The 27334-nt window shown below is 41.6% G+C and overlaps 2 protein-coding genes and 1 long non-coding RNA gene across 5 annotated transcripts in view; 1 reads left to right on the forward strand and 2 right to left on the reverse strand.

Annotated features, from left to right (window-relative positions):
• BACH1 (BTB domain and CNC homolog 1) overlaps positions 1-898 on the reverse strand; it is a 30012-nt gene extending 29114 nt beyond the window's left edge. Inside the window, exon 1 of one of the 2 annotated variants that reach the window (XM_051781136.1) lies at positions 748-898. The gene's annotated coding sequence lies outside the window, so the exon portion shown is untranslated. The remainder of the gene's footprint in view (positions 1-747) is intronic. The other variant, XM_051781137.1, reaches the window with a different exon arrangement.
• Positions 899-5685: 4787 nt separating this feature from the next.
• On the forward strand, positions 5686-24489 carry LOC127467416 (uncharacterized). The gene is made up of 4 exons (XR_007903122.1): positions 5686-5911; positions 7103-7201; positions 14628-14677; positions 24187-24489. It is a non-coding gene; the product is annotated as an uncharacterized LOC127467416 (long non-coding RNA).
• Positions 24368-27334, reverse strand: part of MAP3K7CL (MAP3K7 C-terminal like) — a 30747-nt gene continuing 27780 nt past the window's right edge. For both annotated transcript variants that reach the window (XM_051779360.1, XM_051779359.1), the window contains one exon: positions 24368-25851. In XM_051779360.1, the coding sequence (XP_051635320.1) occupies positions 25671-25851 (181 nt within the window). In that variant the 3' untranslated portion in view covers positions 24368-25670. The remainder of the gene's footprint in view (positions 25852-27334) is intronic.

Consider the following 27334-nt stretch of genomic DNA (forward strand, 5'->3'; position numbering starts at 1 on the left):
GTATATGAATTTGGGTTTACTGTTATACTGTCATACTAAAACGGATAAATATAATTCGACAGAAAAGCAAGTGACAGTTCTGTTACAGAAAAGCAGGTGATGGTTGTTTTGTGATTACTACATTTTCACCGTGCCTCAAAACATGCCAAGTATCTCACCGCACAGAACAAGACGGACAGGATTTGTATCCCGTTGTTTACGGTCTAAAATAAACCTTCCCCGGCTCCAACGAAGGAAAACAAACACCGAGCACTCCAGCCGCACGTTCTACCCGGGCAGAGCGGGGTTCCCGCAGGATTCCCAGCGGGGCTCAATCGCCCCTTTCGAACAGTACCAGGGAACGCGGCGTGGGAGAGTCACGCCTGTGTCACCGGGACACAAGGGCACCCGCGGAAAGCAGGGACGAGGAACGACGGGGCGCAGGCCTCGGGCGAAGGGAGGCGATACCCGCCGGAGGGACAGCCAGCGCTGACAGGGCGCCTCCGCCGCCGCCAAGGGCGAGACCCCCCGGCCCTACGCGGGCCCGGCCGCGGCGGGACGGGTCGCAGAGCGTGTGTCGGCGGAGGGGAGGGGAAAGGGGCCGCATGACCGACACCGCCCCCGTGAGCGCGGCCTGACCCTCCTCGCCGCTCCCCGCGCCCGGGCGGCGCTGCCTTCGCCCCCCACCGCCAACCCCTCGACGGGCACCGGCCGCGAGCGCGCGCGCGCCCTCCCGGCGGCGGCCGGTTCGGTCCGGCTGGGCTTTACCTCGGTGCCTGCCGCCGCGGGCCGGGGGACAGCGCCGTCGCTGCCTCGCCCCCTTCCTCCTCGCCCCGCCACCGCTGCCCGGGCTCCGCCGCTCCCGGAACGGGCACGGCCCGACTGCGGCGCGCGCCGTCAGGTGACTGCCCGCGGGCACCGCCCGCCGCCCCCCCGCGCGCGCACGCCCCGCCCGCTGATTGGGCGCGGCGCTGCCCGCCGACGCGCAGCCGCCCACACCGCCGCGTGCTGCGCATGCGCGCCGCCGGGCGCCGCCAGCCGGGGCAGCGTCGGGTCCTGCCGCCCCCCGCCCGCTCCGCGGCGGCCTCCCTGCCTCTCCTTCTCTGTGTCTTTCTTCCTCTTTCTCTCCCTCCCTCTCTTCCCCTTCACCTCCCTCTTCCTCTCTCCGCTCCTCTCTCCCACTTTCCTGCCTCCGTCCCTCCCTTTCTCCCTGCTGTTGGCATGGGCGCTTAGCGGGCTGTTAAATTCCGTGTACCTTTTTATTCGAGGACACCAGTGAAGACAACTTTCTCCAGAAGCTCCTGAATAAAACATTAATGATGGCAAAAGGTGCCAAGAATGCTGATGGGAATTTAATTGTTACGAGATTTTAACCAAGTTTAACAGTTTTGTTTGCATTTGAGTGATTGCTTTCATGCCTTGTAAAATAAAGCAAGAAGAATCATACAATCTGTTTTACACCGTATTTAAGTATCCCGTAAGTTTTCCGGCTGTTTCTGCACTAGGCTTTCAGTTCTGGCAGAGGCTAACACCGTGTGAGGAGCGGCTGAGGGCACTTGGTCTGTTCAGCTGGAGAAGAGGAGGCTGAGAGGAGACCTCATTCCAGTTACAACTTCGTCGTGAGGGATGAGGAGGGGCAGGCACTGATCTCTGCTCTGTGGTGACCAGTGACAGGACCCGAGGGAATGGCCTGAAGTTGTGTCAGGGGAGGTTTAGGCTGGATATCAAAAAAAAGGTTCTTCCCTCAGAAAGTGGTTGGGCACTGGAAGAGGCTCCCCAGGGAAGTGGTCACAGCACCAAGCCTGACAGAGCTCAAGAAGTGTTTGGACAACACTCTCAGGCGCAGGGTGTGACTCTTGGGGATCCTGTGCAGGGCCAGGAGTTGGACTCGATGATCCTTGTGGGTCCCTTCCAACTCGGTGTATTCTGTAATACAGATTTTCCTTCAATGTCTGTTTGATAACTAATTAAGAAGGTAGCACTTAATTATTTTTAGTTATTAGTTGGTCAATATATTCACCAGTGCGAACAGAGTTGCCTTACAAAATAACATAAACAATTGAAATTGAATTTAAGGACAGCTATTAGATGATGATATCCAAGTAGAACCTTCTGGGTTGAGATTTGGGTACTACCAGTACTTAAGGTAGTCTGAATCTAGATTTCTACAGCTGCTGTTCATGACTTCTATGACTTGTAGTTGTTACACTCTTACACATGTTAGGAATTCCTAGTCCCCTTCACATGTGAAGCAGGCAGCTTTAAGACAACTGTTTAGATGGTAAAAATTGAGTTGCAGAAGTACAAGATGTTTGCAATGTTTAAGCATAAGCAGAAAATTTAAAATATCTACCACTAGACTAAAATTTGGGGGTTTGGGGGCTTTGTTTGTGGTCTTACACCAAAGATTTTTGTAGAGAAGAGAGTGGAACAGAAGAGAGAAGAAACAGATCAAGACAAAAAGTAGTAAATCAAAGCAAAAGGAGTTATGACTTTGACTGGAAGATTGACTATCAAATCTTGGGCTTCCCCCACCAAGAAGGGATCTTCATGTCCTGTTCGGGATCCTAGGGATGATGGCAATGCTTACTTCCCACACAATAGTGAGTGAAATTACAGCAAAATAGCTTGCTTCTCACTCACAGTCAGTCTGAAGAACTGCATGAGTACTTTCCTCATTGAAATGACACAACTGGAGGAGGAAAAATAAAAAAGTTAGTCCATTTTTTTCCTAAAAGGAGAAGTAAAACCAGTGAAAATGAGATCTGGAAATCTAAGCTGAAAATCAAGGAAGTAGATCTTCTTGCAAATTAATAATAAATACTTTAAAGATAAAACAATATGAAAACTGAGATGATAAATGCTCACAGAGGTAGTGTGGATGATAACAAATAATAACAATATAATTAGAAGAGATCAAAGGAAAATGTTCATTCGTTGAAATAGATTTATTTTTCTGATACACTGATGACATTAATGGGATTCTTAAGTCCCATTCTATCAAATGCTGTTAATTCCTCATGAATCCTGGCTATAGCAGTCTCTTTGCTAGTGTTGTTTATTGCTTCTGGCACACTGCATGCACCAGCCTCAGCTACCACTAGTTTCTGGCAGCTCAGTTTACTGAGCTCTGGCTGGTCTGTGGATGAGAGAGATGAAAGTGCTCTAATCTACAGGTTAGTTGTGTTGACCGCAGGGTACAGCCTATACCGTAGAATATTTAGGCCATCTTTAATATTGGATGTGTTCTTTTCTGCCCTTATTCCCTCAGCTTTGTGTGCTGAAGCTGGTTTCGTACCATAGAAACTTGGCTAGTAAATTCTCCAGAGTTAAATTGTGACATATCCCAATGCTAAAGTGAGATTCATCTCACCTATCTTTATCCATCTAAAATTGAACTGTCTAGTCTAAGCTGCTCATCTAGGCTCCAGTGTAGTTGATGGAACTAGACAGGCATCTCCACAAGGTAATTGTTCCCTTCCTGTGGTAGGTGTCTGAGACAGATGGGATAAAACTTCTTTTGGAGCTACCTATCTCATGCCTTTGCAGTGGGAGTGTGGCTAACTGGGTTAGGCCAGAGACATAACTCCCAGAGGGCTATGCATTGATTGAACCCTGCAGGATGCTGGGATCAGGATCCTATAGAACAAGGGTGTTGGGGAATTGTTGAGAAAAATTGGTGCTGAAGGCCCATCTTCTGGCTTCACAGGGCAGAGGCTGAAGACCCTGCTGTACACATTTCCACATCAAATATGACTTCTGTAGGCATCATATGGAATATTAGTCCATTTACACACCAGTAAATGAAAGCCAAACCACTCCCTCCTGTGAATTTGCAAATACAAAGGCTGATTTTTAGTCTACATTTAGATAACATTTTCTAACTGTAAATTGATCTATCAAGGAGCTACTGTGGTATCTATCTAAGTGACTGAAAGCTCAGGGCTATGTCAATATGTGCAAGCTGAAAATCTGCCTCTTATTTTAAAATGTTTTTTGAAGTCTTTAAATACATTATTTTAGAATTTATTTCCATACCGTCTTTTGCCGTATGTATGTGATACTGTTCTAATCCTTAGGAACACACACACATTTTCCATGGTTTCTGGCTTACAGAAGTCTTTTGTTCATTCTGGGAAAGCATGGTCTTAAACACAAGAAAATATTTTTACACTACCTGTTTATAAAAAATGAGAAAAAAATGCTTTCCATCTAGAAGTAAATCCTATTTGAGTAAATTGTCTTTTGAAATGCAATTGTAAATGTATTTTAAATCTACAGCTAATTTTGTCCAAATTCTCATCAAACCTTGTTAAAATGAAAATTGTCCTCTTGGTTAAATCTGGTTTGTTTGGTTGGGGTTCTTTTCAAATATAGTTTTTAAGAACAGCACCCTTAAATTAAGCAGTAATATTTCAATGGGGGAAAAAAGAAACTTTTTTTCTTAAATAGAATGAGAGTTTTTTTGATTCTGTGAGAAGGGTAATAAAGCATGTGTAAACAATGGCAAAAAGGTGGGAAAGAGTATCTAGCTGTGGAAAATTAGAGGTCTACTTGGATAGGATGGGGGAGGTGTGTGAGAAGACCAAAGAATGAGAATTGCAGCAGGACAGCTAAAAAATCCCACGGGGGTACTTAACTTAAAGAGGAAAACAACTGATTTATTCTTGAAAAATGAATTTGCTTTCCTGGATACCTGGAGTAAATACTGGTACTGGCTGTAATTTTGTCAGGTAGAAATGCCTGATCTGATTGGTCTGGGAAAAGACCAAAAATGTTCAGAAGGTGAAGCAAAATTACCACAGCCAGACTATCCAGACCAGACATTTTCACACAATGGCTCTCTTGAAACCTGGGAGAAAACCTAAGTGTATGTGGGAAGGCCAGAGTATGTCATCCAAGGTTTGATGAGTGTTTGCAATCTTGAGTAATGCTGTGGGATGACAGCTGTGAGGGCTTTGGATGAATAAGCTCCCTGTGGCAGAAAACTCCTAAACTGAAACCAGCAGGCTCTTAATTTTAAGCCAGATGCAGATCTGTGTGTAGATTGGTGGAAGTACTGGGGATTTGGGAAGATGGAGGGAGACTTGGTGAAATGCCTCATGCTGGGGGAGCTGAAGCTGCCCATTTACAGGACCACAGACTAAATGCACAACAAACCCCACTGTTTCCATGTGCCCTTCCCATATGAAGGGGTGATGCTGTCACCTCTTCACAAAAAAAACCTATGAGGGAAAGAAGAGCCCATCTGCTTTCTTTAATTTATGATATAGTCTATTGACAGTCTCCTGAATTAGCAAATTGGGATGATCCCTCTGCACACCCTTAGTTTAGGAGAACTAAGAGCTGGTAATGCAATATTCCCACATGTGTCTGGCTCTTGCTTTCACTCTAACTGCTCTAACCTAGAAGTCTGCTACTTAGAGCTTCATTATCAGGGCTATATGGTTTATTGTCCCTCTAGTAAAATACTAAACCTAACCACCCCAGATTATAAACCAAGGGAGTGTTCAGTGTATCTGAACTCAGGTACCCCGAGTTTTCCTAAATGACAAGAGTATTTGTGGGTGAGACACTTGAAATGTTGAAACTTTGGACCTATTCCCTAAGAACTGTAGTCACACCCCTGAGAGAAGAAGGAGGTTGAGTCATAGTGAAGAAAGGAAAGAAAAGCCGAATGTTTTTTCTATTGCAATCATCCCAGAGGTCAGACGCAACCAAGACAGACAGATGAACAACAAAAACACTGGTTAAATGACTCAAAAGGTCAGGTTTTCCGGCATTGGACTGAAGTAGTTCAAGTGCTCTGAAAGAAAATATGGAAATGAAGCATATTTGCTTTTTGAGTCTAATGCCTGAAGAAAGATCAGTTTCAACATTTAATGGTAGAAAGCTTCTGAAGGACTCACACTTTGGCTGTCTGAAAGCTACTGTAAGTATATCAGGACCAGAATGGAGAACAATGAAATTGCATTTGCTTTTGGAGGTGTCTGACAGCGGCATAAAGTGACATACGAACTTTTGCAGCATGGTGTAACATAATTTAAGTACCTTATTAAGATACTTCTTTCCTTAAATGAATTCTTTATGATCCCTCACCTTGCTTTTGTTACACAGGATGATTGCAAAACTGAATGATTCATTTGAAGACCTGACTTAGCCAAGTACTTGAATGCATGGTATTCTTTCCTAATTTTGGTATGCTTTCCAGTCTAAATTTTAATTTCACAGCACAGGGTTCTTATTGTAACCTGCTATTTCTGTACTGATCACACAGTGACCTGCCGGGAAAATAGTTTGACTTTTTGACCTAGTCACTCTCCAGTTGCAGCTTTCGGAAAAGGGAATTTATTTTTCGGAGGTTGTACATTTCCCTATTTGTCATAACAGAGGAAAAATTGATTCAGTGCTGGCTTCTGTCTAGAGCTGCACATTAAAGTGCCCCACAATAAGAAGTCATTCAGTTTCTGGGACTCACTAGCAAGTTGGAGCCTCAACTGAGAAACCAGGGTGCTTGGTGGTTTGTTTGTCACTGCAGTGACCCAGTAAGAGGAGGGAAGGAGCCAACCTTCACCCACCTGCTGTATCTATCTGGATCCTTCTGTTCTCAAGTGACTGGCCAGTCAGCCCATCGAGCACCTGGGTGTGACTGCAAGCCATGATGAGTCATGGTTTAAGTGTACAACTCATACTGAAGGGAAAACGAGGCCAATTTTAGCTCTACTTCTGATTTTATCTCCAGGTTAGTTCTGTGAAAGTCACCAAAACTGCTACACAGAGCAAAATGCAAACAAGATACAGAATGAGATATTGCCATCAACATGCAAAAAGAGAGAGAAATGAACGTGCAGTTCCCTGTACTGGTTCTGATGGGTTCTCAAAAACAGAGCATTAGATGATGCACAAACTAGTGGTTGGTGCTTGTCAAAGGATGAAAGTTGATGAAAACAGCAGATTGGAAAGTGCACTTGCAAATCTGAAACTTGTTATAGAATGGTAGAATTGATTATACAGTGTAATTTCCTGATACCTTGGTTCTTTAATTTTTTGTCTTGTGAGGTATAGCCTAGCACACAAACCAGTGAGTTTCCTACAGTGCTTTTCCTCTCCCTTCTTTGTACAGCTCATGATCCGCACGTGTGGAGTCTGGTTCTAACAGCACTGGAGGAGACTCACAGCCTTTTATAGAAACCTTTTGGTGTTGGGTTTTTCACAGTGCAAGGTATGAGCTTCTTGAAACCACTACCAAAGCTTATCTCAGGAACACAGTTTCTCTTCCCCTTTCCCTTCACAAAATCACAACATGGCTGTGTAAGACACCTCTGGAGGACATCTGGTCCAACCCCCCTGCTCAAGCAGGACCTCACAGAGCCCAGGACCATATCCAGACAACTCTGAATATCTCAAGGGATGGAGACTCCACGGCCTCTCTGGGAAACCTGTGCCAGTGCTTGGTCACACTCACAGTGAAAAGGGATTCCCTGATGTTCAGATGGAGTCTCCTGTGTTCCAGTTCATGCCAATTGCCTGTCACTGAATGCCATTGAAAAGAGCCTATGTCCATCATCTGTATACTCCCCCTCTGATATTTGTACCCATTAAGGTTCTCCCTCAGCCTTCCCTTAACATGGATGAACTACTAAAGGGAGGATAAAGAAACTACTAAAGAACTACTAAAGAAATAGGCCAAGATTTGTTCTAGTCAAGGACAGATCTACTTAGCAAAACCCTCTGGTGCTGTTCCTGCTACTGTCACACGATTACAATGCTTTTTGAGACTTTCATTTTTCAGAGAAACATGTAAATGTTGTGCTTTAATGAGAGTGCAGGTCTTGGGTGTTTGTTGGAGCCTGGGTGCTGTTCCAGCCAGAGCTTATGTAGCCCGGGACCTTTTCAAAACAGTCTAAAAAAACCCAGCTGAAAAACTCAGTGAAGACTTTTTTATACCTCCTGGATTGTGCAGCAGCCTACTGCTAGATTATGCCTCATGCCTGGTTCAATATCCTAACTGGACAAACCTGTTTTAGGCTTGAATGCAGTTGTGAAAAGCATCCTATGAGTATGATGGTGATAGTTTCTCTGGATATTTTGTAACTTTTCTGAAATTAGCCCCTCTTGGTTGCAGAGCTCACATAGGGTCTCCAGAAGAGGTTACGTGGGTTGGGTTACATGTTGGCTGCTTTACTTCTCAACAAGTATTTGGAAGGTTTATGAAAAGGAGGGAAGGCAGAAAGAGTAAAGGACTGCCACACTACCAGAAGGCTGGGAGGTAATCAAATTCTTGTGGGTCCTTCTTTGCACACAGACTTATTTCCCGATAAGGAAACCTGCAAGCTTGAATTTCCTGTAGGGTGTTTTCCGACTGTTGTTTTGCTTAGGAAATTAATGTTCTTGTATTAATTCATATACCACTATGATTCTTTTCTCCTGTACAAAATCCTCATCTTTTTATCTATCTAGCAAATTCTGCCTGTATTGACTCAAATGCTATCCCAGTATGTTGCTGATTGTACCAAGGCTTTGTGTAAGACTGTTGTCTATGGGTGGGTGTGCTCCACAAGAGGTCAAAACCCTTACAGCCTTTCTAAGAGGATCTATAGGATCTGCAGAGCCATATATTCTCTACCTGCTTATGTAGTAGCACACTGCTACTATTGGAGCTTTAAGTGGGAGCACCTGGCAGAGCAGTCTGCTGCTGACTAACCTCTCAGAGTGCCCAGGGTCAGTTTAGGATTTCTGAGTTGCTCACAGGAGCAATGTTCTGCATTGTGTGTTGTACCTGTGCATAACTACCTACTTCTCGTGTCGCTCCACCTCAGAATGACTTGGAAAACTTTGTATTCTGGAGTTCAGGTGGAGTTTTGCAAGTCGTGGTAAATATGTTTTACATCTCTACTTGCAGCCTTGGCAGAACACAGCCGGGTCTGGACCTGATAAGATAAAAGCCTTCAGCCCTAAGTACTCACTTGCATGTCTTCCCATTGTGTGAAAGCAAGAACGTGCATTTTCTTTTGCCTTGTGCTTTTTGACAAATGCTGTAAATCTGAAATTGTGCTAATTATCTCAAATGAATTCCCTCTAAGAAAGAACAAAAATACCAGTGTTCTAGTTTAATGCTTATGAATTAAGCATTGTAAAAAATGCCCCCACCTTCAATATCTCACATACGGTCTCAGAAATTGGGGGAATGTACTAAACTGAGACAGTAAGGGACTGTGTTGCACAGCGGTTATTATGTACCAGAAGATATATTATACTCACATACTTTTCAAGCAGAGAAACATAGCAGAAACAGCACAGCTGTCACAGTGGTAGGAGAAGAAATCTTAAAATCATAGTTTAAGGAACAAAAATGTGCAATTATTCACATGCAGAGAGTAGAATATGGATTAGATATTTCTCTCTATGAACTTAAGAAATGCACGCAGAAATCGCACGTCGATGCAGAGTAGTGACTTCTGCCTTATTAATAGATCGTGAGGTGTAGATGAGGGTGAACAATACAGGGGCATTTTTAACAGTGTTACTGAAGTAAAATAATAAATGAAACAGAAGCATTCAGGAATGGAAATGAACTACCACTGCAACTGGGAATGTAGGCTTTGGAATTGGCACTTGTAGCCTGTGTAAGTAATATTCATGTAAAATAGCACAACTCTAGGATTGTGCATTAAATACTCCAAGAGAGAGTAAAATGGAATATTAGTATAGGCTGAATCCCTCATCTGCTAAGACATTTAACTGAGCACATGTCAGTAAGCAGAAGAGTAGTCCTACCAAGATCTGAATGAAGGAGCCTTTAATAATCTATTTGAAACGTACCCTGTCCTGCTACATATCAAGAAATATCAGAGATATTCTTCTCCCTCATTCTGATCTGTGCTATTTTAATAGCTCTTGGCAGTTTCATTGGTGGCACAATGTGATTCAAAAACTGAAATGTTATAGCAGAATGAGATGGAAACTTCCAAACACTGATCTTAAAAAACAAGAAATAACAGATATTATGTGTAAAACCAGTTTTGAGAAAATGCTCTTGTGTAATAATAATTAATAACCACCTTCACTGTCTTTGGAAACTTACTTTTTTTCCACAACTGTTCCCTATATAAAGCTTATAAACCTGTCTGTCAAAGTTCATTCAGAATAGCTTTAACGTAAACTGTTATATGAATAAAACACAGTTTGAGGTTCTATCCATTTTGTCTCTCACTGTGCAAATCTTGTCCTTTTGACTGAGAGAGGTCATGTGTCATCACAGGTATGTTTATTCGGATTAGTGGCTGTTCTTCTACCAACAAGAAACTTATAACTGCTTTTATGTTGCTGGCAGTTGTATTTGTAAGGCCATGATGAATAAGCTGCATGTTTCTATTTCTGGTTGTCATTGGTATCAATACTTGCTGTTGCATAAAGTGAGAAATAGTTTAGATAACCAGTTAAAAATTGGTAGAAACTTCTCTCGGGCAGGCTTGGTGCTTCCTTGGTGGGTCTGTTCCTCCAGGCCCTTAATCCTAATCTGAAAGCAAGTGCCCCCAGGTAGAGCAGAGCACACCCACACCCAAGGAACTTTCCAGGGCTTTGCACAGCTCAGCCTAACTGGAATTGGCTGTGCTCAGTGTCTGTCCATAGAAGGGTCACTTCTACACTAAGGTTAGGTAGGGCCTTTAGTTTATGCCTAAATAAGTAGCAAAAGCTTGTGTTGAAAAATGAAAGGGCAAACATTTTATTTTCAAGCATTGCTCTTCAGTGGTTCTACTGGGGAGCTAGAAGAAGTAAAATATTAACCACACTGAAGGGGGAGGGTGGCAGCTTCACAAATCCAATAGCTAGTGTGTTTGAAACATACTGCATTTGATATAGCAGTTCAAACAGCAGTTGTGAGCCTGTGACAGAGCAGCACAACTGCAAATACTGGACTGTGGGAGGAGCTTGGAAATATGCCTAGGTATATCTAGGTATGCAAATATGCCTGGTCTTGTAAAACTGAGCTCCATTTATATCCAAAATGTAAAACTGATGAGTATGTTCCTTGTTTCTTCTCCCAAACATGGTTCAATTCACTCCATACTTCCCTGTTTGATCTGAGCATCTTCTCAGTGTGTCTGGTTGTGCTTCTCGACATGCACAGGCCAGCTAAAGCCCGAGAAAGTTGATGCCTCATCCCCTGTTGGTTGATGGGCTTGAGTTTTGGGGTGAGGGAGTCCCAGGTAGCATTTCCAGTGTCCCCAGTCTGTAAGCACAGGTGAATCCTGGCCTCTGATGAAATGCAGCTCTTTGCCTTCTGACTAGGGCACCTCACGGGAAAGAGAAAAGACTTGGCCCCTTACCTCAGGGTTGTGAATTATATAAAAAAAAATAAGTATAAAATTTGGGTGGGGAGCCCCACTATCCAAACATTAGGGCCCTGTTTCTTGTTTGCTCTCCCACAGCTCACAGATTTTGCAAAGTTGCTGCAAACAGACCCATTTGCAACATGAGAGGATCCGCATGTGTGTTTTAACCTCTTTAGCCTATTTTTTGGTGGTGGGGATGCTGTCTTCAAAGATGACAAGGCTTTCCATTTCTTTCCTCTGAGCCTTCTTTGAATTATTTTGGTAGAAATTACTAAAAAGTCATGAATAACAACTGCCATCACCAGTTTCCCTTAGTTCTTCTCATATCCTTCTGATCACTAGTTCTCTAGACTGTTTCAGTTGATCAAATAGCTGCTCTTCTGAACTCATCACCTGGATTTTATTTCGATCCATGTGCATTATTTTAAACTTCAAATTGATGGGTTATAAGAACAGGCAGCAGGCCATTAAAAATGTGACAATTAGCTTGGATTAAACTGAGCTTGTTCATATACTGTCAGAGTTTTAAACAGTAAAATACAACACATTGTCAACAATGTTAGCTAACTTCCAGGTCCAAGGGTTACTTAATTCATTGTCTACGTGGCCATCATAGCAGAGCAAGTATTATGGGATATATATATATTAATAATGAAGCTTCATCCAAAGGGAAAAAATGGTATTTAGGTAGATAATGCCCTGGAAAATCCTTACAGTGAAAACAAAGTTTAACCACTGATGGACTGAAGTAGAATTAGTTAACCAAAAAACTTCTCTGGAAAACAAATAAGAAATGCTTCTGTTGTCTGTTGAATTTAAAGTCATACTGCTTAGAGAAGCTGTTGAAGTACAAAATATGTTTGTATTATCAGATAAAAGCAGAAAACAAACTTCTAGGAAAATGAGTTCCAGACAGGAAAGGTGCCTCCAGACTAACAGTATCAAAGGAGACACACTAGAGACAGAGTCCTCTCCCTACCCTACAGGCAGTGACAGAGATATAAGATTATACTAGGGAGAAAAATTGTTGCTGCTGGGGAGAGAAGTTGTCACTGGTGGTTAAAAAAAAAAAAAAGAAAAAAAAAAAAAAAAAGAAGGAGTTCACACTAGCATTGAGAAAAAAATAAATCAACTGGTCAGTAGGAGATTGGGAAGCAGAATAATTTTAAAACAAGTAGTTCGTTGCTACAGACTCTTACAATCAGGGAAAAGCTGCCCATCAAGAAAGTTAACTGACTGTTAATAAATTAAGACAGTTATGTTGCTACAAATAAATTCATTTTTTCCTTTCAATAAAGCTTTAGTGTGGGTATTGAATTAATTTGGTGTGGGTATTAAATTAATTTTCCTATAGAAAGAGCCATCTGACAGAATGTTGAAGGAGTTCTAATGCGAAACGCAGTGAAATGGTTCAATTCACAACAGGAAATGAGAAAGAAAAGTTCTAGTAGAAAGAATAGGTAACAGAAAAGTTCATCTCTCAGAGTGTTAATAAACAGCGTTAAATGAAACATTTCTGCTTTGTTAAAAAGGACTGTTGGCTCAGACCAATGATGCATGGTTACACTGCACACAGATTTTCCAGAAATAATTAGGCAGGTGGATGAAACTGGAGCTGACTTCACAGAGTACATAGCCTGGCTTTAAAGAAAATGAATAACAAGGTCCAGGAAGGAATCACCTGGAATTGCAACTGAAAAAAATAGCAAACCACATCAGCTTGTTAGCTGTTCGGACTGAATGGATAAAGTAGGCAACAGTGGGCAAAGAGGGCACAGCAAAGGATGCCAGGGAGCCAAGGCTCTGTGCCTGCCTGCCTGCTGCCCTCCCTTCCTCCCTCCTTTGAGGGTCTGCTCCTCCTTGGAGTCCCCAGGTGAATCAGCAGATGTGCCCTGGGGTTTTTGGTCCTACAGACTGGCTCTAGGGAGGAGGATTGGTACAAAACCACTGCATGCTTTTCTTCTCCTGTTCTCTGCACCTGAATGAAATGGTCTCCAACAGTTTTCCTAGGAAGTCCCAAAAGACCCACATACACTGTCACGAAGTTTACAGTGCACATCTATCTTCTTTCCAGATCTTTATTACTCTGCTAAAATAGAATAAAAAGTTTGTTCTTAAGCTGAGGCATCATCAAAACCCTCTGAAGGTCAAACAGTGCAGACAAGCAAACTTGTTTTTAGGGTATATTTCCTGAATTTCTTAGCTCAGACCACCAAGCAATAACATTTTTCAGCATGTCATAAAAGTGGTGTCCTGCCACTGATCAGCTGTCTTTCTCCAGGATTTCCATTTATTGGAAGAAGCTTCAGGTTGAACCCTAAAAAAAGCTCAAGTTCTTCTTGAGTGTAGTTGTCCATATAGTCCAGACAACTGTCAATTTGTGTCTCATACATCTTCATTAAAAGCACCACAGTAATATTTTTTAAAATTGGGGGGTTTTAAACAGGAATGTTTCCATTGTATTTCCCCTCTCATTTTCCATTGGATCTCCTTTTAATGTTGAATACTCTATGGAGTTCTGTGGAGCTGCAGGAACATTTGCCCTGCAGGTTTGAAGTCTTTAAGGCTTTTTTGCCACCTGATGGTGCCTGTGGAGCCCTGGTGACAAAGGGCCACATTTTCTGTTCTTGGAAGACCTCGCTGCCTTTTGCCAGTTCCATGAAGAGCAGCAGGCAGAGTCAGCCAGGCAAGATGTGGAGCAGTTCCTTTTGCTCTGCTTTTGCCTGCAAATGTTGGAGGTGACTCAATAAGAAAGAGAAGTCACACAAACCTGCTAAGCTGTGTGTGGCACATCAGACCCCTAACTTCAAGAGAGCAGTGACTGCAGCTTCACACACATACTGTAAGGATTTCAAGTTCCCTGTCATGTGTGCTCAGTTTGTGCCCATGCCGTGTGTGGTTGGCAGAATAGTTTGTTGATAAGTAGTTGGTTTCTGGGAGGGGTTTTTCAAGGGAAGGCAGAACAATATGCCTGATGCTACCCAGAATGTGAGTTTCGGGTACTTTTATGTCCACATAACATGACTCAGAATACCAAGAATCTCAGCCTTAACAGCATTCCCATATTTGAGTGCAGAGAGCCAAGTTTTAAGTGAATCATAGAATCTTAGAACTGGAGACCCAGCTGGTGGGTGCCTAGACCCCAAAGTCCCTAAACGGTCATTGAAGTAAAAGATCTCTATAGCAGGCACTTACAATTTGAACAGATATCTACTCCCTGCTCTTGGCCCCCTTCCCAGGGCAGCATCTGCTGCAGGTAACATGTGGTCTGAATTGCTCACGTCTCACTGGGGTGTTTTCTGTGTTGTCCAGGTCCTTGTCAGATGTCAGAGGAGATCTTCAAACAGTCTTCATTTTCAAAGGTGAAGTATGGCTTGATGTGATATGTGAATTTTAATTTATTTCAAAAAAATAAGGTGTTCAAAAAGACCTATTACTCAATCCCTGAAAATGAAGTTCCAAAAGACTTCGCATGCTGCTTACACAAACACTGCTTAGTTTTGAAAACTCAACTTAGGCTTTACAGTGACCAATCTAAGCCCACTGTGGACTATTCCTCTTCTTCTAACTTCATCCTTTGGCTGGCATTGACTCTTGTAACTAAAACAGTATTTAGAAATGTGTTTAATAAATAATTAAATGGAGCTGGAAGTATTTCTTTATTTGTTTTTAAGTAAAAGTCCTCAAAGATGCACCAGTAAGGCTGAGACTCGCTGAAGATGATGTGCTTCTTAAATCCTCTGCTTGCTTCAGAGACATATTAAATAAATCCTACTCTTGAAACAGAAAAGTGCATCATCAGACAAAAACCTCAAAATGCTTAAAATCATGCTGAAATAGTAATTTTCTTTGTTCAGTTGTACACATCATGATAGGTCTGGGCTCACTATCTGACATCTCAAAGTTCCTTATCTTTTGTAGGTATATATTTTAATACTCCTGACTAAAAAGAAAGAAGAAAAGGAAAAAAAATAAAGATAATATGAAAGGGAAAGGGAGTGGGGGAGGAGAAGGAGAGGGGAGAGGAGAGTAGGGGAAAGAAGGGGAGGGGAGAGGAGGGGAGGGAAGGGAAAGTTTTGGTTTTGATTAGTAGTGAATTAGCGATGATAAATCGGAAAAGTAGCAATGGGTTCTAGCCAAATTTAAAGGCAGAGTCTTCTTCTTTCCTGGATCCAGATGTTTGATTATTTTGTATTTGAACTTGACATCTTCCTCCTTCACAATTTAGAAAGACCAAAGGAATGGCGTTGACAGGATGGGAGGATTGAATTGTGAGGTGAAATCACAAGCAAAATTGTGTGTGGTCACATATGCCTGTTTGAAGTGTGCATTTGTGGAGGAGAGAGATCCATGTGCTGAACTGTCACCAATGCATCGAAGCTCTCGGGTTACAGAGTAGGTTCAGCTAGGAAATACTTTAGCTCTACGTCTCTACTTACCACATGCAAACTGAAAATTTCATTTGCTTATTACACATCCAAATTTGAGCAGAAATTCATATGGAGGGCAGAGAACCCACCTTTAACCCAAGTACTCCTCCTCTCTCCATTTCCTATCAAAAGCGGAGGGGACTTTCTCCAAGAAAAGGATGCCACAACCAGAACCCTGGGAAATATTTTATTTCTCTGTCTCATCTTTGAAGAAGCTGAGATCTCCTCTTGCTGGAAGAACGGGGAGGGGTATGTGAAGGGAGAAGAAAGGAGGAACAGGACCTATCTGACAGGAACCCATGGCATTTTTGTCCTAGTCCAGTATTTCTGCTACATTTTTACGAAGAAAAGAAAAGCAAGAGTAGTATTTCTGAATTTTAAAAATAGTTTTATGCTGTTATTCTTCTAGTTAAGAGCCATTTCTAATTGTATTTTATAGTGTTTTGTAAATATTTGACATTTCTTCTGTTTGCTTGCTTTTCTTTAAAAACTCACATAGTGTCATATAATGACCCTGTGGAGATACTTCATGCGGGTTGGCATGTGTGAGTGGGAACAAATGTGCTTACCAGGAGCGACAAAAGAGAATGTTTTCTTCATTACTTCTGCATTACAAAGCACCTGGCTTGTTTGGCAGCTGCAACTGGACCTAGACCCAGCTCAAAGTGCTGCAGCATGATGCCTGGGTTCTGTATGCTCCTCACAGCATGAAGGTCCTCCCTGCTACCAGATACTCCGAGGAGCTCTTTAGCTCACTGATAGAGGGCTCCGTGGAAGGGTCCTGCTGCAGCACACTGTTTGAACACTCCAAGTGCGTAATTAAATTCCAGTGAACCTGTAACAGTCAAGTTTCAAGCTGAGGCACTGGTGTCTTTGGCCTCAATCCAGCAAAACACTTCAGTGCATGAATAAAACTACTTTGGATAGACCTACTGGCAAATCAGTGGGAACTACTGATTACTTCAAGTTACGTATATGTTCGAGAGATTTGTTTGATGTGGCACAGTGCCCCATTGTAAGTGCTGTGTTGAACCAGAGCCTAAATGCAGTTTACCATGTGGTGCATTTTTGGTGTTGATGATTTCTTACCAGGCAGCCCTGTTCATTTAGATGTGCACACCCTCATTTTAAAAGGAATATTAAGCACTTTTAAATGCCACTTTCTCATGATAAGCATTCAGGGACGGTTCCCTTTCGGACAGTAACACAGTGGTAGATTTACTCTGGCAGTCAAACAGTTAATTAAAAGTCCCTTGGGCAGAAATTACAGGATTAGTATAGTACCATAAACATCTGAAACCATTGCATGTACTCAGTCATATTCAGGAGATACAAAGGTATCCGCCGGTAAAAATGACATCCACTTAGGTAAAATCCTGCTTATGCTTTCTTTTGTCTTCATATCTCACCTTTAAATACAGTGTAACTAGAATTTTGTCTCTTGCCATGTTTCAGCCAAATGACAAAATATAAACCTCTTTTTATTAATTAAACGAGAATTCTGAAGCAGCTAAAGCAGAAAAACATACTTAATAGCATGCTTTTTCTACTCTTTTTCTTTGCAGAATGTTCTAGGAAACCGAATTTTCCAAAAACGTGGTTGTTCAAATAGACTGTGGGATGTGCAAGAGCCACTAAATTCATTACTGGTAAAACAATCCTAATATTCCAGCACAACCACTTCAGTTCATTGAAACTCGAACTGTGGCTGGAACATTGCCCATGCATTTGGGCACTCCTCCGAAGCTTGACACTTCCTGTATTCAGATTACTTAACCTAAATACAAAGAGAAAGATAGGAAGATAACACTTGTGTTTTCTGTCAGAAATGTGTCACTCATGAATACCAGGCTGTATGAGATTTAAGGCATTTTAAAATTTGCCAGCAAAAAAGAAGCACACTCTTCAGCCGTTCTGTACTGCATTATTTAAAGGATGTTTGACTCTTAGTTTTTGTACCATTACATAAGCACTGCAAAGTCCCTGCAGTTGGTCAGTACTGTCTAGTGACAGTACTAGTTTCTAGTACTGAAAAAGTGAAGCCATACAGGCCAGACTTCCAGGCACATAAATCCATCTGAACTCAACAGAAGTAGTTTGGACAAACAGAGAAATTATGATATAGCTCACAGAATCATATAATCACAGAATGGTTTGAGTTGGTAGGTACCTTAAAGATCAGCAAGTTCCAAACCCCTGCCGTGGCAGGGACAACTTCCACTAGGTCAGGTTGGCCTGACCTAGACCTTGAACATCCAGCCTGGCCTTGAACACTTCCAGGGATGGGGCAGCCACAGCTTCTCTGGGCAACCTGTGCCAGGTACTCACCACCCTCATAGGGAAGAATTTCTTCCTAATGTCTAACCTAAACTTACTCTCTACTCTCAGTTTGAATAATAATTTGCAGTTATGAATTCTCTCAGCTTCTGTGTAATGCTGGAACTCATTTAACTCGGGTGCTTATGTTAGCTGCTGTTCAAGATGTTGTTGAAAACTACGCCTCCGTGCAAGTACCTCTAGTATTTTTAAAATATTGGATATCACTCTTTTGGTAGTTTCAGATGTGATCAGATGGTGATAAATTAGTGTAGTGACCTGAAGCTAGATATATAAAGAATTATTAGCAATAAACACTTACATAAACAAAACTTCACTCGGACAAACATAATTGTACACTCAAAACATTGTCTGAGGTATCTCTGCTTCATAATAATAATGTCCCATTACCCACAAGAGGGAGCTCAGACAGTCAAATGTAGTGGTGTCTTTTTCCAATGTAAATTGATGAGAGCTATGTAAAGGGTTATAAATAGATTTAAGCACACTTTTAGCAGTTAGTGCATGGTTAGATGTAATTTATATTAGCTGGGAACTGTAACATGTGTAGGGTTTTTTTTCCTTGAAAGAATACGCCTGTTTTGAAATTATTTCAAAAAGAAGTGTTCGCATTCTTGGCACAGATAACTTCATCAGGAGGTACTACTTCATGTGTGAGTAGCTGGCTTTTTTTTTTCACAGCCAAGGGAAGGAACATCCTGAATAAGCCTAATATTAAAACAGCATTAATAGGAATATGTTTGACTGTCTTGCATGAATATTAAGACTTGTATTTTTTTGTACTGACATCTAAACAGTAAACATATATATTGACATATTTGCAGAACATGAATACAAAACAGTCTGACCACAAGACAGTCAAGGTTCTTAGCAGGTAATGTCATTAAATGATGAACTTACTTCTGACTACTCTTAAAAAATTCAGAGTCATTAACATATTTCAGCTCTCCATGGACAGCAAAGTAATGAGACAGTTAAAGGAACGATCTGGGGAGAGCACTGTGATGAAATGGCTGTGGGGAAGGTCTGTGGCCACAAGGCAATCTGGGCTGTGCACTGAGATGTGTCATACACTTGTAAGACAGTCACAAGATAGAGGTGAAAGTTTTTTGATCACATAACATCACATCATTATCCCCTCATGTGGGAAACTGGGGATCTGGTTAATAAAAGTTCCAAACTCCACTTGTGCAATGAAAGCAGCAAAAGCCCATTAATGGGGGATGCAGTTATTTCAGTACTGAAGTGCTCTGGCTTCATAGAATCATAGAATCATAGAATCAGCTGGGTTGGAAGGGACCTCCGAGATCATCAAGTCCAACCCTTGATCCACTACTGCTGTGGTTACTAGACCATGGCACTAAGTGCTGCATCCAGTCTCTTTTTAAAAATCTCCAGAGACGGAGAATCCACCACTTCCCTGGGCAGCCCATTCCAATGTCTGACCACCCTCTCTGTAAAGAAATTCTTTCTAATATCTAACCTAAACCTCCCCTGGCACAACTTGAGACCATGCCCTCTTGTCTTGCTGATAGTTGCCTGGGAGAAGAGACCAACCCCCACCTGGCTATGACCTCCTTTCAGGGAGTTGTAGAGAGTGATGAGGTCTCCCCCGAGCCTCCTCTTCTCCAGGCTGAACAACCCCAGCTCCCTCAGCCTCTTCTTATAGGACTTGTGCTCCAGTCCCTTCGCCAGCCTACTTACCCTCCTCTGGACCTGCTCCAGCACCTCAATATCCTTCCTGAACTGAGGGGCCCAGAACTGGACACAGCACTCCAGGTGTGGCCACACCAGGTGTGGCCTCACCAGTGCTGAGTACAGGGGAAGAATCACTTCCCTGCTCCTGCTGGCCATGCTGTTCCTGATCCAGGCCAGGATGCCATTGGCCTTCTTGGCCACCTAGGCACACTGCTGGCTCATGTTCAGCTTCCTGTCAATCCAAACTCCCAGGTCCCTCTTGTCAATCCAAACTCCCTTCAGTGTAGTTTTTACTCTGCGTAGGCTATTTATCAAGGCTTTATTTATCTTTAACGTAAATACAGCAGTTGGCATAGAATTGGGCTCAATGGTCCATATGGGACCCTCCCAAATTCAAATATTCTATGATTCTATGATTAGCAGAATACACTCATATCCTGATACTGGTTATTCCTCTTTCTGTAGAAGAACCATCTGCAACACTGTGAGTGTCTGTATCACATTATAGCTCTGTTGATACTAGACATAGTCAACAAAAACATAACCTTAATGAAGTAAATATTCATGTATACCTAAACAAAAGCTTCTTAATGTTGAGCTAAGGACAACAGCCTATACATTCCACTGGTGCAAGCCATAAACAGCAAGAAAGCAGGCAGATAAGGCAACAGCTCACTCGCCAGTTCCTCTTCCTAGCTGTACCTACTTCCTTTCCATCACTTACAGTTCTCATCAGTTTACTCATTCTGAGCACCCAGAGCACAGTTTGGCATCTGACTGCACATTTGTTACATCAGCACACACATCCTCATTTCATTTCCCTAATTTCTGTATTAAAATTTAGTATAAGATTCAGACAAATAACTAAATTCACAGACCACCTGCTCTCATATTTTCTAACCATTTCAAAGAAACCAAGCATCTCTCACAACTGGCACCTGCAGGCTGGTGGAATACTTTGCTGCCACAAACCAGCACCCAATTGCAAAACATCATATGACTGTAACATTTGGAAACCATCTCAAGCCCATGGAGATCATCAGACCATGAGATCACCAGTCAACTGGATCTGAGTTCTAGGCTGATGCTGCTTACTCAGTGGGGAGTACAGATGCATGGGCTGTGGTCAGGGAGGATTGAAGGAACTGAGGTTTAGAAGGGGGAACTGATGATTGATATGCAGGAAAGTAGAATGACTCATATGCCAAATCTTGTGCTTTCTACAGTGTAAGCCACTGAACTGTGCCATTTAGGAAGCCTGGGTCAAGTGTAACAGTGATTTGTGAATGGTTGTCATCTTTCATTGATGTGGTATGAGCAACACATGACATTCCCTGTAAGGAGCACTAGAACCTAGAGGTGACTGGCACTGTCCAAAGCAAGGTAGATTTTTTTCATTCTTACAATCTACTTTGAATTTAAAGCATCAGCCATGCAGTTTTGGTGCACACCTGAAGGACCATCTTGATAACTCCCAGTTTAAGATTACAAAACCAAGGCACTCAGTGAAGGAAATGGTAAGGTTGAGACTGCCCCTCCAACTTTGTTTGCTACCTTCCCTCTCTACTTAATGTGCATTGTGGTGCAGTCATGCAGTCAGTGCCTGTCCTGTCCTAGAGAAGTCTATTAGGATGGAAAAGAGGGCCCAGCTTTTTGGTACTTATTCAGTAATAGTCATAGTCCTTCATTGCTGCACACCTTCCAGGCCTGTCATGAAGACCATTGATAGTTTCATCATGGTTTTTCCAAGGACGTGCATCACTGTATTATCCATGCACATGCATGCCACGACACTCCACGAGGAGGGAGAAGATCCTCAGTGCTGTGGGTGCACATGTATGACTGTGGAAATATGTGAATAGAAGAGAAAAGTCATGCCAGCACCCAGGTTTTGTCAGCTCTCCTCACAATCCTGCTGGACGGGGCCAGGACTCCTCCTGCTACATCACTGCCTGGACCAAAGTTCCTTTCCCTGCAGCCCTCTTCTTCCAACACTGCACATCTTGTACCCCTCACGAGAAGAGAGGCAAGACTCCTCCAGACAAATCTGCCGCGTTCCTTTAGACACTTCTACTTTGTGCATTTAGCAAACAAGGAATTTTATGTAGGAAAAAACACCAAGTGGTTCCATGGCTAAGACTGTGACTAGCTCATTTCTGAGAGGTGGTTTGTGAGATGGATACATGGAGGTAAGACAGCAAAGTGACAGAGCCAGAGCTCCCCAACCAGCCCAAAGGAAGGCTGAGAACACCTCTCTGTCCCACCCTTGGCTACTTGTACACACTGTTAACAATGTGTAATGCTCACAAAGGCCTTGATGGCAGTAAAGCCTCTGGAGGGAGGTGACACACTTCGAAAGATTCACAAAACCAGCCAGAACAAATATAATCCTGAAAAGTGAAACATTAAAAAAAAAGCTGCTGAACCCAAACCTTATGCATGTCCTTATCTTCCAGACCTTTCAAGTGTCAAATTGCCCTAGCCTCTGGTTGTTTCAAGACTGCATGAGTCATATCCTTGCTAACTGGAAGACTTAAATTGAGTTTGTTCAGCACCCATTAGGATGGAAGGAATTTAGTTAGTAATGATATGAAATGGAAATCACAGGTCTTGTTTTTATTTTAAACCCATTTACTTCACTCTTTCTTAACTGGTTTGAAGTAAACCCGTTTGCCATCACAGTGGCATGGTTACTTTTGCTAACCTGGATAACCTGGATAATAGCAACAAAAACACTTTATGTAACTGACTGTTACAGTCTGTGGAGGTGTTTGCATTTAGCAGCTTCTTTTGCCATCTGAGCCTTTCACATGCCTTTCCTTGCCTCCTGACCACTGGTGAATTGACAGCAAGAGCCTCAGATTGCACCCTTGTTTTGCTGAATACAACCGTGGCTCCCACAGGCTGTAGTCAGAAATTATAAAATTGAACATTTCATTGGCAGTTGATCTCAAAAGCTGAAAGAGGTTTCTAAGTTCTTGGGTGAAATACAGTGTAAAACCATCTTTGAAATAATTGTATAAAACTTGTTTTTACAGTGTGATACTTCCAATGGACCTAACTTGCAGACCAATTTAAGATCTCTCCTTAATTACCAGGACACAAATCATACAGTTTACTTGGAAAATACAAGATCAACATGAAGAGTGTTTTATTAAAAAGCTTAATTTCAGCTATTTATTCAGCAGATTTCCAGAGTATCTAGAGAAAAAACTCAGCATGTCAAAATTGGAGATTTATTGAATACGAAAATGTTTCTCATTATTATGAACTTGATAAGAAAATGAAGAGGTGGATGATACATATAGCAGTTACCTTTCAGAAGGCTGTTCTAGCCATGTTTATGCTTTGCAACACCTGATTGATGTTGACTTTGCTACATTTTAATTTGACTTACCTATGAATATTTTTGGAAAATTCCATTTGTTTACTGTCCTGTCTTTGAATCCCATTTCTCATACTATTTTTTCTTTTAAAAATAGTTTTCATGAGATACTTTAATTTTTCTTCCTTGGTACTTCTATATCAGTTTTACTCATTTGAATTGTGATACAATTTCTCCAAGTCAGTGCTCTCAGACACTTGAGCATCTGTGCTGGCAGGCAAATATATTGATACAAGGCTGTTATTTTTTACTTTCACCATAACTAAAAGTAGGAGGAAAATCTGATTGCAAATAGCCATAGTCAAGATTAAATACAAATCTCTGACTTCAGGTAGTTTGGGATGGTTTAAGAATTTCATATTTATCCAGGCTGGTAGCTGGACCACACCACAAATTTGGTGTCTGTACACGTATAAAAATGTTTCCTGAAGACTTCCATACTGTTCAGTATCTACAGGTAAAAGATACTCTTTGGCTGCTCTCAAGGTGTGATATGTCACAAATGGGGCCCAGCTTTCCTTCTCCACCTCACTGTGGAGAAGGTTTTAATCCCAGCATATAATCTGTTATTATTCTGATATCTAAAGCAAAATGGCTGCACTTAAATAGAAAATTTCAAGGTAAACACAATTATTTGTAAGTAAAGGTCTGCCATCTAATTCATTCGCATCCGAAGCCAGTCTGTTGATGATTAATTTTATGTACTTTTTACAGTTTTCAATGAATTCACTGAAATCACCAGACTGGATGATACTTTCAAAGCTAGATGGAAAAATTACTAAAATGACAAATTAATTTGAAAATGAGAACGCTTTTGTTAATACACATAAATACAGACAAAAAAAAAGTACCTCTTAGACTCTGCAGTGTTCTGTGCTCAAAGCAAAGCCTTGATGTCCGTTCAGGTTTTGTTTCCCATCAGTGCAAAACTCAAATAAGGCTTTTCCAGCATTCCCTGCCTGATATTCCAAGTGGGTTTTATTAACTATGTTTTTTTTTTTTCCTCTTCAACTTTCACAAGATATAGTGAAAATTTTATCCTCAGATAACAAGAAAAGAGGAATAAACACAGTGCTGCACTGCCTGTGGAGCATCCCAGCAAGAAGCGCGTGCCTCAGGACTGATTTCCCATCGTGTCTCCACTCTGGCCAGGGTACAGCAGCAAGCAATGATGGGCACTGGCACTGCCCTGATGGCTCAGGAGGAGAAATGGAAACAAGGTTGTCCTCTCCTGCAACCTCTTCATGCTCTCCTACTGCAGTCCCGGGTTCTTGGAGCAATGCAGAGCCTGTTTTCACACGTGTGCTGCAGGAACTGTGTAGGCAGTGAGCATGGAAAATAAAGGGCAACTTGTGTACTTTTTTTGTCCTCTTTGTTCCCAGGAATTGTTCTGATTAACATAAAATACCATTTTTATGATAGATTAATAATAATAAACAAAGCTAAAGTTCTGATGTGTACAACAATTGAGAATATTGAGAACTTTTCCATATCCACTTTTAATGAAAAAATGAATAATGAATAGAAATAGAAGTATAACAAAGAATTTCCAGTTGAACTAGGAAAATACAGGGATAAATAGAGCAAGTAAAACTGACATTTTACTTCCTGGTTATTTGTATATCCCCATTATTTGTATATTCTCAGTTATTTGTACATTCTGTCCCTACTTAGAGCCACTTATGTTTCAAAACAGACCAGAAAATAAGAACAAAATATCCTCTCAGCACTTTTACTGACATATTCTCAGTTGAAACTATGATGAAACTATGATTCTTATATTAATTTTTCATTTCTTGCATGCCAAAAAGTACAAGAGCCAAAAGACTCTCAAATCTTTACACTTAAGGAAGGAAATTTTGATCTCAACTGTTTTCTTTTATTTTCATAACTTGCTAATTATTACTGGCAGTGCATTCATTTGAAAAAAAATTATATTGCTTCAATTTTTAATGTGCAATTTCTCAGATTTTATATAACAATGTAAAGTTGACATGGGATAATGAAGTACAGTTTTTACCAGTGAGGAGATCTGTTTTAAGATAACTTCCAAACACTTCAGGCATGAGAAAAATAATTCAAAAAAAATCTTCACCAAACTAAATTTAACATACATGTATTCCATATACTAACATTGTCCCTGCTGTATGCCTTAGTATGATCCAAATTTCCAACACAGGAACTATTTATACCATTTTCTAGTGTGTCCATATCTTCTTAAATTGGAAGAAATATGTTTAGAAAAGAAATCTGATCTACTAGAACATATAATGGGGATAGATTAACTTCAATTATGTTACTTGAAATAAAATATCCATTATATAATGGATAAAATATCCATTATATTAAGTTACTGGCTGGCAAGCATTAAATCAAATATAGACTTCTACATACTCCGTATCTGTAGTAAAGTATTATAACATATTAAACAGATCCTTATTTTAAAATCTCTTTCCAGCACAGGACCAATCATTTATGAACTGCCTCACACAAGCTAGTTGGGAGTTATGAGGAACCCTGTCTTTTTTGATACTGTATCCTGAGCTTTTCCAGTTGCTCCACGCACTGCGTCTGGGCCAGCTTCAGTGTTCGGTTCTCCTCTGTCAGTTCTGCATATTCCTTAGCCAGCTGAGCAGCATCCATGCTTTCTTTTTCCACTTGTTCCAGCCTGGCAATCAGCTCCTTTCTAATGATTATGAAAAAAACCCCAAATATTAAAAATGGCAGCATGCAAAAATTCGTCATCATGTGTTAGGTCAAAGCTGGACTGTAGGTTGTTAACATGGTATTACCTCAGCTCGTGTGAAACAAGGGCCTAGAAAATTAATTTGTTAGAGTCCTCTTTTTTCCATTAAAAGATGAAGCTTCCAAAATCGCTGATAGGTTTGCTGTTCAGTGACCAAATCTGCAAAATGCTGGTTTCAAGTGTTTGTATTTAGGGCTATTCAGCCTGGAGAATAGAAGGTTTCAGGGAGACCTTAGAGGCCCTACCAGTACCAAAAGGCGCTCCAAAAGAGCTGGAGAGGGACTCTTCACAAGGGTGACAGGACAAGAGAATGGCTTTAAACTGAAAGAGAGCAGGGTTAGATTGGATATTGGGAAGAAATTCTTCCATGTGAGGATGGTGAGGCACTGCACAGGTTGACCAGAGAAACTGTGGCTGTGACATCCCTGGAAGTGTCCAAGGCCGGGCTGAATGAGGCTTGAAGCAACCTGGTCTAGTGGAAAGTGTCCCTGCCCATGGCAGTGGTTTGGAACTAGATGACCTTTAAGGTCCATCGCAATCCAAACCATCCTATAACTGTATAATTCTGTGATCTCTGACTTCAGTAAATGCTGAACATGTAATTCATGGTGGTGAATCAAGTTCCTGGAGATTGCTTGGTAATACTTTACCAGAAGAATAACAATATATTTTTCTCTCAATATCAAATATAATTGAAAGAGAGCAAAATTTTTTGTTCAGCTAGTTAGATTTATTAGTAAATTCTGGTTTCCTTTCTCTACTACAGATGATTCTAGTAGATACTAGGCACATGAATCTGAACTACATATATTGCTTCTATAATATGTTTACGCTCCAACCTTAGCCCTACTACTGAGGCAGAGTGATAGACCTGCAAACCTGACGCCTCCTGGTCCTCTTAAGAGCTGTGGCTTCTTCTGGATGGAGTAACACAGTGCCCTGTATTCCCAGAGCTGGCCAGGAGCTGGAGCCTCCTGTATAGTATCAAGTGAAATTACCTCAGCACAAGTGAAGATAAAAGAGGTCTTAAAACACACTGAAGGCATGAGTAACTCACAGGGTTAGTGAATTACTAATTGTTCTCCACTTAAGTCATCCGGCAGGCTAGCCTGGCCTCTGGGGTTTTTTCCCTTTAAGTCAAAAATTCACCCCTGCTACAGGAAGTCTCTTCTAAAGGGTTCTTAGTTCTTTTGATCATTCTATCTCAGAGATTAGTTAATCTTTAACGGTTCATGGCCCTGTGACTTTATTTCTCAGTCATATCAAAACAATGCTTGTAGATCACCAGTGGGAAGATGTTAGTACCTTCAAAGTGGGTAGCTTTTGCTGTGGTCCTTAAAGGAGCCTTCTTGTCAGGCTAGACCTGTACTTTCAGACAGGAAATTCCTAGAGATCTGGAATTCCATTCCCACAGGTCAGAGTA

Source organism: Manacus candei, unplaced genomic scaffold (genome assembly GCF_025592945.1).
Source record: "Manacus candei isolate 608988 ecotype Guabito, Panama unplaced genomic scaffold, ASM2559294v1 h1tg000014l, whole genome shotgun sequence".
NCBI lineage: Eukaryota > Metazoa > Chordata > Aves > Passeriformes > Pipridae > Manacus > Manacus candei.